Below are 13,859 nucleotides of genomic sequence, written 5' to 3'. Positions count from 1 at the left end.
AGGAACCATCATCACTAAATAATAGTTGTTTAAGCTTACTAATTATTTTGTAAATGTTATTGGTCGGTTAGTTATCAACTTGTTGTAAATGTTTATTAAATACATTGTAGTACAGAAGCATTGTTTGGATGGCTAAAAATGAAAATGTTGTGGAAGCTGATAGAAGTCATCAAAGATTGTGACAGTAAAGGTCGTTACACATCTACTGTAGCGCGTTTTGCGAAAAAACAACACGAAATTCTGAATTTTCTGGAGCCGAGCTTACCTTGTAACGTGTATCAGAGTTTTTACAGCAAATTCGTCCTCAGAAAACACACGGAAAGAAAATGAAACCAACATCAAGCGATGATGAGCTGGTCCTGATGTTTCTAAACTAGAAAAGGAAGAAAAAGAGATACTGGGTTCATACAATTCTCAGGAGAAGGCAGCAGCGGGCAGAATTTCATGGTTTGATCCAGGAGTTGAAGCTGTATCACTGCTGCATTCAAGATTTTCAGGATGTCAGTGGTGCAGTTTGAACTCTTGTTAGTTAGAGTTGTGTGCAGGTCTGAGGGAGAGAAAGCATTTAAGAGAGCCGATTGACCTGGAGCATGTCCTGCTGTGTGTCTGAGGTAAAATAGTATATTTTTTACTTCTATATTATTCTATATGCAGTACTGTTGTGTGTTTTAAAGTCAAATGCAGTAGTCTGATTGTTCAGATCTGATTGTTTTGATCAGAAAAATACAAAAAACAGAAATGGTACAGATTCGTCAAGTGAATTTATGTGCTTGCTGTGAACAGCTGCATTTAACGCATGAAATATTTATTTCATGAAATATTTTTACAGATTTTACACGTCTGGTGTGTAAAGGCCTTAACTGTTAATTTACTAGCAGGAATATCATTACACAACATGTAACAGGAAACACTGGAGCAAAGTCAATTAAGGTTTTTGCAAAAATGTTAATTATTTAATTATTAAAACATATGAGTGCTGTTTGTGTCTCTCTGATTGACTTTTAAAAATGGACATAGATTCACAAATTTTCTCTATTCATCACTCAGGGTCCATACTGTTCAGTGGATTTCACAGAAAGGAAACTCGGTGGTGCCCAAAACAGCCCTACTAAATGATGGATCCTTAAGAGTCGGCCCTTCTTCGCCTGTTGCACCACTACAGTCCAGACTAGTTCAGAAGCTCAAACCATCTAAGCCTCAGACATCACAAGCTGGGCCCTCGATTAAATGTGAGCTCTCTATTTTGCAGCGAAAGAGTAAATGACATGCTTTTTTAATCTGTATCAGACTGTAGAAGCCAGCAAGTTTTCTTTTAGATGTAGGTCACTTTTACATTAATATTTCTCACTTTATTCAGTTCTGACACACATACATAGACATACATAGAAAGGAAAGCATAGTACATCTGCAATTCCCCAGGTATTAGGCAGTAGGGGATTGCAGTGACACTCTGTTGTGTTGAAATGTGGCTGTGAAGGCAGAGAAAAAAAGGACATCTGTTTCAAAACTGCACTGAGGTTTTTCACAGCCTCCTGTATATTCCCTCATATTGTCATATGCGTGGCCCGCTGCTGTCTGTGATACTCTTTCTCTCTCTGCAAACCCTCTCCACACATTCCCTGCGCTCCTGGATGTGGACAGGGTCTCTCTTGTTAAAATCTTTGTCCATGTCAGCCAAAAGCCTGTGCAGATTATTGGAATTCTGTTTTCTCAGGTGTTTCTTTGTTTGTATATGTCCATTAATGCTGCAGTTCAGACTTGTGCAATTTGGAAGTGGTGCATAAATATTAATACACTGATCTAGTAAAGTAAGGAGACTGGAGCTCTGCATTCAAGCATAGTGATGCTGTTCTGTCTGAAAATCCTGAACAACAACCTTTTTTTCTTTAAGCCATGCTTATGAAACATTATCTGAACTCATGCTTACAAAAGCAACCAATGCACTGAATGTTATTTGTATCTTTTACACAGCACATCTATCTAAAAACAAGCTGTCAACATGCCCCACTGCTGAGAATCCAACAGTTTCAGAGTCGTCAATCAAGACATCACCTGCAAAGTCACCTCGCCAATCTCCCCAATCAACAGCTGACTGTGGAGCACCACAACATATCTCCTTGTTACCACATTCCCAGCTTAAAGCTCCCAAATCTTCAGCTGATGTTTCAGTTACGACTAGTAGCAGGTCGCCAATCTCAGATGAGCATCTCTCCCCTCCTCCATCCATATCATTTCCCCTTAGGTCTACTTTCACAGTTTCATCATCCAGCTCTACTGACTCAACCTTATTGCCCAAAGTGAACCATCTGGCCCCATTAGAGAAATGCTCGGACTCAGCTCTCTTGCCAGATCAACCCCAATCTTCCCGGTTATTTGTAGAGCCTATTTCCTCCCCAAAGATTTGTGAATCACCAAGAAGCAATCTGATGTCCCCAAAGGAATCCCAGTATTTCTTATGTGACCCAGAATCTCTTCTATCAGATAATCAACTCCAGTTGCCTTTGTCCCCTAAGACTACAAGTGCACACTCACCAGCAAAATACTTGGAACCAGCTCAATCACAAATAAGTGCTGTGGCTTCAGAAACCCTGTCAAAGTTATCTCTATTTGATGCGACCCCTCCAGATGAACACTCTACATATAGGTCAACTCAAACATTTGAGGACGCTCCAGTTATTAGGTCTGTTGAAACAGAGTCAACTCAGTCACAGGATACAAATTATATCCCATCATCATCTCTCTTAAAAGTCACCCAAAATAACGTTCTTCCTGTTAAAGTGGATGAAGAAGAGAGGTTATCAGTAGGTAAGTGAAGTGCAGTAATGTGCCCACTCTGGTATTTATCTTTGTGTGTGCCTGTGGGCGTACTGATGGTGATGAGCAACAATTAGACCCAATATTTACTTTGTTTTTGTAATGAAAGTCTTGTTAATGGGTGCTAAATTAACTATTTATTAAGAGTGGTTTGTCTTAAACTGCTTTTGTGTGATTACATTACATTGTTAGAAATCTTTGTTACAAATAGATGGACTCACAATGTGACTGATAAAAGCTTCTTTGTTACTGTCAAAGACAAAACAGTTGGTGAAAACAGTCTTTGTGTGGTTTCAGCTCATCTTCAGTTCTCTCACATGCTTATCATGTCATGTCACTTTTGTTTTTATTCTTGCAGCTATAAATTAACTTGGCAAACTACTCCGCGGTGATCTGTCTGGCTTTAACTACAGATCTACTCTAGATTCACTCTAACAAAATGCAGATGAGATGAGAGATTTAATTGTTACCTTATCTTGTGAAGAAGAATTGCCAATTTACACCTCATACAATTAACAACTCTTAGATCATATGATATGACATTTCCACCTCAGCTTTAATGGCCAAGGAGGGTTTGGTACAAGGTCACTCGCTAACAAGGTTGAAAAGCAGAGGTAAAGGGCATGCGTAACAAATACTTTCCAAATAACCGGGTAATAGAGGTTAGAAACTGTTTCGAGCAAGTAATAATTACATAGTCTGATATTTCTGTTAGTAGTTTAAAGTCTGCCTGAATGCAAAGGCAAATACATCTCTATATGCCCTACTTCCTAAATATTCTTTCCACTGCATAGCTACAATTTGTACATAGAGAATACTTCTATTATGAAGTCTATTTCTCATAAATTGATTTGATACATTTTGCATTTCAAGGCATTTGCTGAGATTTCTCGAGACCAGACAATAATGTCTGGGGAGTCAAATTTGGATCACAAATAGGAGAAAGAAAATAGGAGAAAGAAATGTCCATGTTTATGGATGGGGAAGCACAGGTCTTTGCAGTAAAGTGATTCCTAATAGAACACTTTGTCATGCCACAGTTTGAACACAATTCTCACTGGTCAGGCAGTTTATATGAATAAACTGCTTGTGGATCTTAGCAGTAATGGCTTTCTTTTATTCCACTGGGCTGTCAAAGCCAATTTAGATCCAGCCATAAAAAGTGTTCTTTTTCTTTTTATTAGTATTGATTAATGTTTAGTTTTTAAGTAAATACCTGACATAAAGCTAGAACAGACAGGAAGGTAATTACGCAGCAGAGAATTGCCCTTCCCTCTTAGAGTACTTTCAGTGAACTTCATAGTTAATGTCATGCATCTCAATGTGTACAGATGTATGCCCAAAACAAATGGTTGGAAAGATAGGAACAGACTTTATTTGCTGTGTACATTTATATGAATATCACTAAACATTTAGTACTACTAGCCAATTAACTCTTGTAACTGAACAATCAAAGATTTGTGCTCAAAGGAGTATTTTGAGCTGTGTGGGAGTATTTACACAGCTCAAAAGTAAAGTATTTATTTGAGTTTTTTCCTTACTCTTTTTGTTTGGGTCTATTTGCGTACACATTACGGTCCCAGTCCTGAATGTGTATGTAATGGTTATGGTTTGCTAAGTGCAGTTTTATTCAGAAAAAAACATTACTAAAAGACTTTGAATTTGACTAAAGTCTGGGCTGTAAGTTCATAATGGCTTGTTCTGTCAGATCTGTTCCTGGTATTACTTTTAGTTTTCACACCTGCTTGTTCATCCATCTCCTCTGTGCTTTCCTCTTGGATCCTTCTGCCACTTACTGTAGCTTCTCAGCTGGTGTAACTCTAAAAGCTTGCTTCTTCAGCTTATTAAAGCTTTAAGGCCCTTTCATATGAAACATGATAAAGGCACCCTTGTGTTCTGAGACCCATTCTTTTCTATGGTTTGCACCATACATAGCCAAGTTTCCTGCTGCATGGAACAAAGTACAGTTCAAGTGCACCAGCTGGGCACATGTGCATGCCGTTGTCACCGCAACATAGCGTGACATACGTTCATGTGGCCCATAGAAATGCAAAATTAATGTATACGTAAAGACTATGAGTGCTCTTAAAAATGACATATTACAACCAGAATGCAGCAGCCAGAGCAGTGCCATGTGAAAGGGCTGTTGTAGTTTTCATTGCATCATAGAGATGAAAATCCTGCTGCTGTGGTTTGAGTCATAATAAACAGTTTTTAGTCCAACATTGTTTGGATGACAATAATTCTGTAATAATAATAATAATAATAATGCCATAGCATTTTAGATCAAAGTCAACAATCATAGTCTATGAAACAACAAACAACTTATTGTAATCATAACTTAAAATAAACCTTTCATTCTCTAAACATGTATTCCTGGATTTTCGCCTGAAGACAGTGGCGATGATATGTCCAGTGATAGCCTGGGTCTGGATCCACTTGAAGAAGATACTTCAGATGAAGATTCACAGATGCAAGGGCGTTTAATGAGAGGGAGCTCCAGAGAAGAGAATCCTGCCATATCTCATCTAGAAGATTCCTTTGTTCCTGCAGAGACAGAAACAACAAAAGACATGCAGACTGATAAGTCAGAAGAGCTGCCAGAACTATCCATGGTAACATATTACTGTATTCCCAGTTGCTTTTGGTTCTTGAAAGAGGGAGCCTTGGATTACAGAGCTGTCATTGCATTATTTTCTCTGAATCAGTCTTCTCCTAATGAAGGAATATTATGCAAATTGCAAATGGCTGAACTTCGTAAGTGGCTGCCAAATTGACAATCAGGAACGAATACAAAAGAGATTTGTCTTTATTGCTGGTGTAACTTGAACCTTAACCTATTAACTTTTTAACCATTCTATTTGCGACCATTGTTTCTGTGTGACTCATTTAAATTGTCCAATAATGACCTTAACTGAGACATTTTTCAGCCACAATATTAAGTGAGAAGTTTTTGATGCAGAGGTGCATATCTCTCATTTTAGCCGCACAGAGATTTTTACTGCACAAAATGAGTAATCTTGTATGACCTCCTTTGCTTCGCATAAGTGGTTCATTGCTGACAAATAACTGATTGAATTAACAAATGAGTCATTCTAGTCATCCACTGAACTTTATCTGGGAAATATCTTGAAGCTGAGTAATAAAACTTTTTGAAGTTCATTACACTAGACATAATCACTGCACTGAATGAGAAGGCTTCAGCGACATACAGTTAGAGTTTCTTATTGTAGCTGACCTGATCTATTAGATAACATTTGTATCACACTAATTACTTTACATTATTCATCTATAGCTCAGAGACATCTAAAGCTGTGGTGTTAAAGGTGCAAACCATTGAGGGAAGAAAAGAGTAACAGAGTGGATTAAAAAGGCAGTGCTTGAATGGTCCCAAATGACTTATCAGCCATTTAATGGTATGAATCCTTTATACTGTGACAGAGGAATGAAAAAAAAATAAGGAGGGTAGTGCTTTATTAAAAAGCTGGAATAAAATGAGGCTCATGATTGTAAAGGTGGTGGTTATCTGTGGCCTCTGGACCTGAATCAAACTGCTCATAAAATGATTAGATGGTATTTCTGTCTTTTTCTCACTCCCTCTCTCTGGACCCACCTCTTTGGTCCTCTGTGTATGTTTTTCTCTCTGTCTCTTTCCTTTGTTCAATCTTTTTCTTTCCTTCTGCCCTTTTCTTTTATTTTAACTTTACTAACAGTTGGCTAGTTTTATAGTTCAGGCAGCTAGTCATCATCCTTCTTATTATGAGGAGCTATTGGTCTGCACAAAGAGATCTCAAGGTTTTTTTCTTCCTTTTTTGCAGCACACTATCATTGTATTTGGTCTCTTGCTGTTTCTTTGTGTTGTGTTGCCTCTCCTTTCTTTTACCCCGTCTTCCTCTTGTCATTCTCCATCCTTGCTCATTTCTTGCTCTGTGTGGCACTATTCCCACATGCCTTTCTTTCTATACTCTCCCAGCCCATCTGCAATGTCTTGCAAGGCTAGCATGCTAATGCATCAGATCTAATCTTATCTAAACAGAGCTTCCACATTTTCTTCTGTCTCACAGGACGACACTTGCAAAGGGACGACAGCGAACCCACCACACTATTGTGAGATGCTCTCGCCAGCTCCAAGGGTTAATTAAAAATCAATTCATCAAGTTTGGATGAGAGAGGGAACAGTAGCTAGCTCATTTATATGTATTTGCACATTCTAAACAGAAAAATACAAATTTAACATGCTTACCTAGCTTGAAGTTAAATTAATATTGTTTGCTCTCTTGTTTTATCTTTTTGGACTGATTCAGGAAGGACTGTATTCACAGATAGTTTTAAGAGCAAGCTTTTATTTTGTATTCCACTGTACGTTACTCTCTTTCCATGTCTCTGCGTGTATCAACTTACTATCTCATCCTAACATGACCTGTTTTTTCTCACTGTTTTCATTTTGTCATTCCCCTTTTTACTGCTTCCCCCCTTCCTCCTTCCATCCCCCCTTCTCCTGTGTTCCTCCATCTGTTTGTGTATACCCTCAGGTAATGCACAACCAGAGTGCTGGGTCTGGATCAGAGCATTTCTGTGATCTGCATGGGTTTTCGCCTCTAGGTTTGGATATGATTGCCGGTCAACCAGAGACACCAGAACATGCACACTGTGACCCACTTCACACATGCCAGTCTCCACTGCGTGATTCAGACCCAACAGGTAGGTTAAAAAGGGAAAGTCTTTTAATGTGTATGAATAGTGTGCTTGAGATTTTATGCTTCAATTTCTTCAATTGCCATCCTGTTTTTCCTTTAAACGACATCAGAAAGTGTGGTTGCTGCTATTGTGCTTCATGAGATTAGATTGTGAAGATTACCTCTGTGTCCAGCTTTTGCCTGGAGATACTTTCCAATTTGCGAGTGTTATTCATGTCACTAAGGCCTCATAATAGGATTTAGAACAAATATGTAAAAATGTAGAGCTTACAAGACACACGAAAATGAGTTTTAAACCCAGAGGAGTGCTGGCTGCTTGGTGAAAAACGAGAGATTGGGGACAACACTGATAATTTACTGCTGGTGGGTCCAAAGGGAGCTTTCCTGTGATGCCGTTTTGTTTTGTGTTGTATGTGAGTGTGTGCAAGCCTTTGCTTTCAAATGCTTTGTAACCTCTGTGCTTCTTTCTACCTATATTTAGCTCCTCACTTTTCTTAACTTTAGGAAAACACAGGCTCACGCCTAATTCTACCTGCCTAAAATGTCGATATTTCATCACAAAAGACTCACAAGTCACAAAGTAGTAATAAAGCCTGCATCCTTGACACATCACAGAAATTTTACTTTAGTTTAAGAGGAACTTTAAAACACAGAAAGCTAAAAAAGGTTACGTATTGTGATAATGTTACATCCAAATGAAATTAAAGTGTATGATCCTGTTCAAATACACACATCAGCCACAATATTAAAACTACTGACAAGTGAAGTGATCATCTCTTGTATTTTTTGACAATGTATTTTCCTGCTGGGGTACTATGGAACTGGGTATTTATGTAGTTGTTACTGTAACATGTATCCCACCCACCTTAGAACTGTTGGGCCCCTCACAATGACATCAATACACACCGGCATTGGCCTCCAGCAGGACAATGTGGCTCATCACACTAGAAAAACTCTCCCATAATCACTCAAGGAACACAGTGAAATGGTCATGGCATTGATTCATCAGATTCTACACCAACAGAGGTAACAAACCACAACCCAGAGGAACCAAATTATCGTCTGCCAGTGTAATGATGCAAGACTCTGTAGGATACCCCAAGACCTCCCCTTAACAGGACAGAGGTGTTTTGGTGGAACCAAGACAATCTACTGAGTATTAATCAGGTGGTTTTAATATTGTGGCTAACTAGTTATGGTTGCATAGTCATGGTATGCAGTAAGGTTTGTATGTAATAGTATATTACTTATTACCTATCGCTGTCATTTGCCTTTGGGAGACGATGTGGACTTTTATCTCCTGCTTTTGGTGTTTATTTCTTGTTTGTTACACCTTCCCTTCTGTAACAAAATGGCTTTAAGAATGTTGCACATTAACTGCAGGTGGTAGACCATGCTGTAGCCACTGAGAAAACTGCCTTCTGAGCGTAGCATTAATGTTCTATTTGTGATTGCAAAATGGACATTTGAAATGCTTCAAAACTAATAATTTGTAAATTGGATATGTGTTTATGCCCCTCGCACTGAACATCATAACATATGGAAGTCTAGCAGCCACATACAGTACTTGAATGCCATTTATCAAATCACATAGTTCTTAGTATAGCGTTAAATGAATAGGGTTGACGGTGAGAGACTCCCACAAGGGCACCGCTAGCCTCCTCGCACCATGCAGCCAACCTCTCGTCAAATCCCGCTCTGTCTCTGCCACCATCGTTAAACCTCCAAAGTTAATGAGAGAGAAAGGTTAGAAAGGAGGAATATCACCTTGACAACACTTCACACTCATTTATGTCCTTCCATCCCTCCATCTGTCTATTCTGTTTTTATCTTCTTTCCTTTTTTTCGTTGGCAAGACTGCAATCCAACAGGTTTTATATGTCTGCTGCTCTACAGTTTCACCCTGCTGTCCCTTTTTCCGTACTCCCTGTCACCTCATCAGTCAGAAAATTAGGTTGTTAGTGTGCAGTTTCTGTCAAAATGTGCATCGAGTCCAACAAAAGGAAAGACAGAGAGAGTCAGGCAGGCAAATAGGAAGGATAATGACCCACACACATATGCGCGCACACACGCACGCACACCACACATGTAGAATGGTCCCTTTAAATCTATGTGTGTTTTCCAAACTAGCTTCAGCCTTTTCCATTTTCTTTCGAGATGACAAACTGTTATGCGACTGCTCGCCCTTTCCCTCTTATTTATTTTCAGCTGATTTTGAGTAGTAAGTATGTTCTCCAGTCAGTAGTATTAATCAATTAATTAATTAGCTGACCACAGGAGAGAGAGCTGAAAACAGCAGTAATTGCATTGCAGGTGTCAGGACTGGTTGAGCAGCTTGTTAAGCAATATTTGTTTAGTACAGTTTCTGCTGATAAATAGACAAATGGATTATTTTATCAAATTAATTTACTTGAATTAATCTATATAAGTCACTTAGGCTAATAGATTATGTTATCTCCTTACAGCCGTGTGTGTGTGTTTCTTTTTACCTTGTTTTGTCAGCTCTGTTAACTTGAATGAGTATTTAAATCTGCAGAAGCCTTTGAAGGGGCTCATTCGTGTGTATGTGACAATATTTGTGGAATAACATCTCATAAAAATCCTAAAATTGATTCAGCATCCTTTTGTTATTATGAACTACTATTAAGTACCTTTGAAATACCACATTTTATGAACTATTGATGATTACAGTGATTTGTATACTTAACAAATACAGTGTAAAATAGTTTTACTTTAATTATCAAACAAAAATGAAATAAATATTTGTATTTTGTTTTGTCATCTTGCAAGTTTTATAGTCTGCTGCATTCATATTCAGTCATAGCCAAAATGTTTTTCCATGTGGTAGTGCTGTAGAAAGGTCACAAACTAGACTTAGATAGCGAAGAAAATCCATTGCAGTTTCCAATTGCCTGCTATATGTCCAACTGATAGCAGCGTGACAGTGAATGATCTGTCTCTTTGTATTTTGTACATTTTGGATCCAGATATTCTGAGTCCTGCATGTAAAGGACAATATCAGAATGTGAAAGTGTGAGATGATATATTTTTTTAAAGAGCAACTGCAAGAGAACAAGATGTATGCATTTTTATGAATCCAATATACAGGGAGTGCAGAATTATTAGGCAAGTTGTATTTTTGAGGATTAATGTTATTATTGAACAACAACCATGTTCTCAGTGAACCCAAAAAACTCATTAATATCAAAGCTGAATGTTTTTGGAAGTAGTTTTTAGTTTGTTTTTAGTTTTAGCTATTTTAGGGGGATATCTGTGTGTGCAGGTGACTATTACTCTGCATAATTATTAGGCAACTTAACAAAAAACAAATATATACCCATTTCAATTATTTATTTTCACCAGTGAAACCAATATAACATCTCCACATTCACAAATATACATTTCTGACATTCAAAAACAAAACAAAAACAAATCAGCGACCAATATAGCCACCTTTCTTTGCAAGGACACTCAAAAGCCTGCCATCCATGGATTCTGTCAGTGTTTTGATCTGTTCACCATCAACATTGTGTGCAGCAGCAACCACAGCCTCCCAGACACTGTTCAGAGAGGTGTACTGTTTTCCCTCCTTGTAAATCTCACATTTGATGATGGACCACAGGTTCTCAATGGGGTTCAGATCAGGTGAACAAGGTGGCCATGTCATTAGTTTTTCTTCTTTTATACCCTTTCTTGCCAGCCACGCTGTGGAGTACTTGGACGCGTGTGATGGAGCATTGTCCTGCATGAAAATCATGTTTTTCTTGAAGGATGCAGACTTCTTCCTGTACCACTGCTTGAAGAAGGTGTCTTCCAGAAACTGGCAGTAGGACTGGGAGTTGAGCTTGACTCCATCCTCAACCCGAAAAGGCCCCACAAGCTCATCTTTGATGATACCAGCCCAAACCAGTACTCCACCTCCACCTTGCTGGCGTCTGAGTCGGAATGGAGTTCTCTGCCCTTTACCAATCCAGCCACGGGCCCATCCATCTGGCCCATCAAGACTCACTCTCATTTCATCAGTCCATAAAACCTTAGAAAAACCAGTCTTGAGATATTTCTTGCCCCAGTCTTGACGTTTCAGCTTGTGTGTCTTGTTCAGTGGTGGTCGTCTTTCAGCCTTTCTTACCTTGGCCATGTCTCTGAGTATTGCACACCTTGTGCTTTTGGGCACTCCAGTGATGTTGCAGCTCTGAAATATGGCCAAACTGGTGGCAAGTGGCATCTTGGCAACTGCACGCTTGACTTTTCTCAGTTCATGGGCAGTTATTTTGCGGCTTGGTTTTTCCACATGCTTCTTGCGACCCTGTTGACTATTTTGAATGAAACGCTTGATTGTTCGATGATCAAGCTTCAGAAGCTGCTGCATCCCTCTGCAAGATATCTCACTATTTTTGACTTTTCTGAGCCTGTCAAGTCCTTCTTTTGACCCATTTTGCCAAAGGAAAGGACGTTGCCTAATAATTATGCACACCTGATATAGGGTGTTGATGTCATTAGACCACACCCCTTCTCATTACAGAGATGCACATCACCTAATATGCTTAATTGGTAGTAGGCTTTCGAGCCTATACAGCTTGGAGTAAGACAACATGCATGAAGAGGATGATGTGGACAAAATACTCATTTGCCTAATAATTCTGCACTCCCTGTATGCATGGCTGTTCTGGGTGAGGTGTGCTATGACCCGTCTTTAACTTTTCCTTTAACTCATTTAGGGTTACAAAGTTATGGATTAAGCAGCAGCTTCAGAGCTTTAAATGAGGAACACCTGGTTTTCGGTGTGATGAAGGACAACCACAGGCAGCCAACTGGAATTCAGATTCACTCATCCAGGACAGGAGAAGTATCAGCAGATGAACTGGGAACATCTGGTGAGTGGAAGTGTATTTGCGCTGTCATGAGTGCTTGTGAGTATTTTGTTTGTGTCTATGTGAAGATTTTCAGGTACACAGAGTTCTTTGTGCTTTTTATTTATTTACACACACAGAATTCTATTGTGGACACAATTAATACACTATATCTCTGCATATAGAAACACTATTTCAATGTTTGTGCTGGTTGTGAACAGACATATTATCCACTTATACTGAACACGTACACATGCAGGACTGTGGGTTGATCCAGGAATACATCCTTTCATACAGATACACGAAACAGTGCATTAATCTCTTTATGCTGATGCATATTTGCACACATAGAAACCTGAAAGACCAGAGAGTAAATTGTTTTATTCAGTGAGATTTCTAATTCCCTCTCGGTGTTGATCAGTTCTCTGTATTATTTTGCCTAACTCACTTCTTTCCATGTTGTCAAAGTATTTAAACCTGCTTTCATAAGTCTTTTTTTAAATTAATCTTATCCAAGAGTTCCAACTCTTGAGGCCCACATAAGCTACACTCAATTAATAGTCTTGTCAGATTGAATGCTTAAACTTAAGTTGGAGGAGTACGTTAGTTAAAAACAATAAATAAAAACAACTTTGAAACATATTTAACTATTCTATCAAAATGAGTGTGCAACATTTTTTCTGTATTTTTAATTCACAAGGGAACCTAAGCACTGATGTTTCGGCAAGTTCCCTCTCAGAGTGCTTCCTTGTGCTGTTTTGTCAGTGTGCCGCTCCAATGTGCTGTCTGACAGCACACAGAAGAAGGCTTCTCGCCAAAACATCTGTGCTTTGGCTCCCTTGTGCCATTAATTAATGTTTTAAAATAGCATTGTGCCCCTGAGCATGTTTGTAAGTGGGGAACTCTTTTTAAAGTTCACAGCATTTGGTTTCCTTTTTTCCCCCTCCATACTTTACTGTAGTGTGTTCCATACAGCAGTTATACCTACAGTACAATTATAATAATATATCACATGAAAAAGATGCATATGTTAGGTATTACATCTCAATTTGTCTTAAGGCTATTAACATATCCCACATACAGTCCATGCAGAATGGAATTATTCAAATCTGACCTTCCAAAGGAACGCTTGAGTGATATCAAAGTTCAGTCTTCTTCATTTTACACTTCATACATTTTAAATCTGGCACAGAGATTTATCAGTAGCAGAAATCTAAATATGTGTGCGCCATCTGCTTTAAAATTGAAATAAATCGAGTCTAGAGGTATGTGTGTGTCCACATGCGTTAGAAGCACTCCCCTGCATGCATCATTCTTCCCATGCTGCTTAGTTTGACAGTGCAGGTGGTTGTGAAGCACTAAGTGGAGGTTCTGTGCCAGTTGAAAGACAGAGGCAGGCACTGAGAGTGGGTGGAGGGAGGGCTAGGTGAGGAGACAATGGAAGATTGAAAGACTGAAAGATTTAACACTGAAGCTGAAACTGGTTAGACAGCACGCA

At 38.8% G+C, this 13,859-nt stretch overlaps 1 protein-coding gene across 5 annotated transcripts in view; it reads left to right on the top strand.

Annotated features, from left to right (window-relative positions):
- The window catches only part of zbbx (zinc finger, B-box domain containing), a 70,624-nt gene that overhangs the window by 48,391 nt on the left and 8,374 nt on the right, over positions 1-13,859 (top strand). For 4 of the 5 annotated variants that reach the window (XM_085429603.1, XM_085429601.1, XM_085429600.1 and 1 more), the window contains 6 exons: positions 1,048-1,229; positions 1,972-2,805; positions 5,209-5,429; positions 6,879-6,947; positions 7,347-7,515; positions 12,230-12,385. In XM_085429603.1, the coding sequence (XP_085285729.1) occupies positions 1,048-1,229; positions 1,972-2,805; positions 5,209-5,429; positions 6,879-6,947; positions 7,347-7,515; positions 12,230-12,385 (1,631 nt within the window). The remainder of the gene's footprint in view (positions 1-1,047; positions 1,230-1,971; positions 2,806-5,208; positions 5,430-6,878; positions 6,948-7,346; positions 7,516-12,229; positions 12,386-13,859) is intronic. The other variant, XM_085429602.1, reaches the window with a different exon arrangement.

Source organism: Copadichromis virginalis, linkage group LG14 (genome assembly GCF_057382275.1).
Source record: "Copadichromis virginalis isolate Kocher_CV1m ecotype Utaka linkage group LG14, C_Virginalis_male_GT1.1, whole genome shotgun sequence".
NCBI lineage: Eukaryota > Metazoa > Chordata > Actinopteri > Cichliformes > Cichlidae > Copadichromis > Copadichromis virginalis.
The sequence above is the reverse complement of the archived record's forward strand: the minus strand, read 5'-3'. Positions and strand labels throughout refer to the sequence as shown.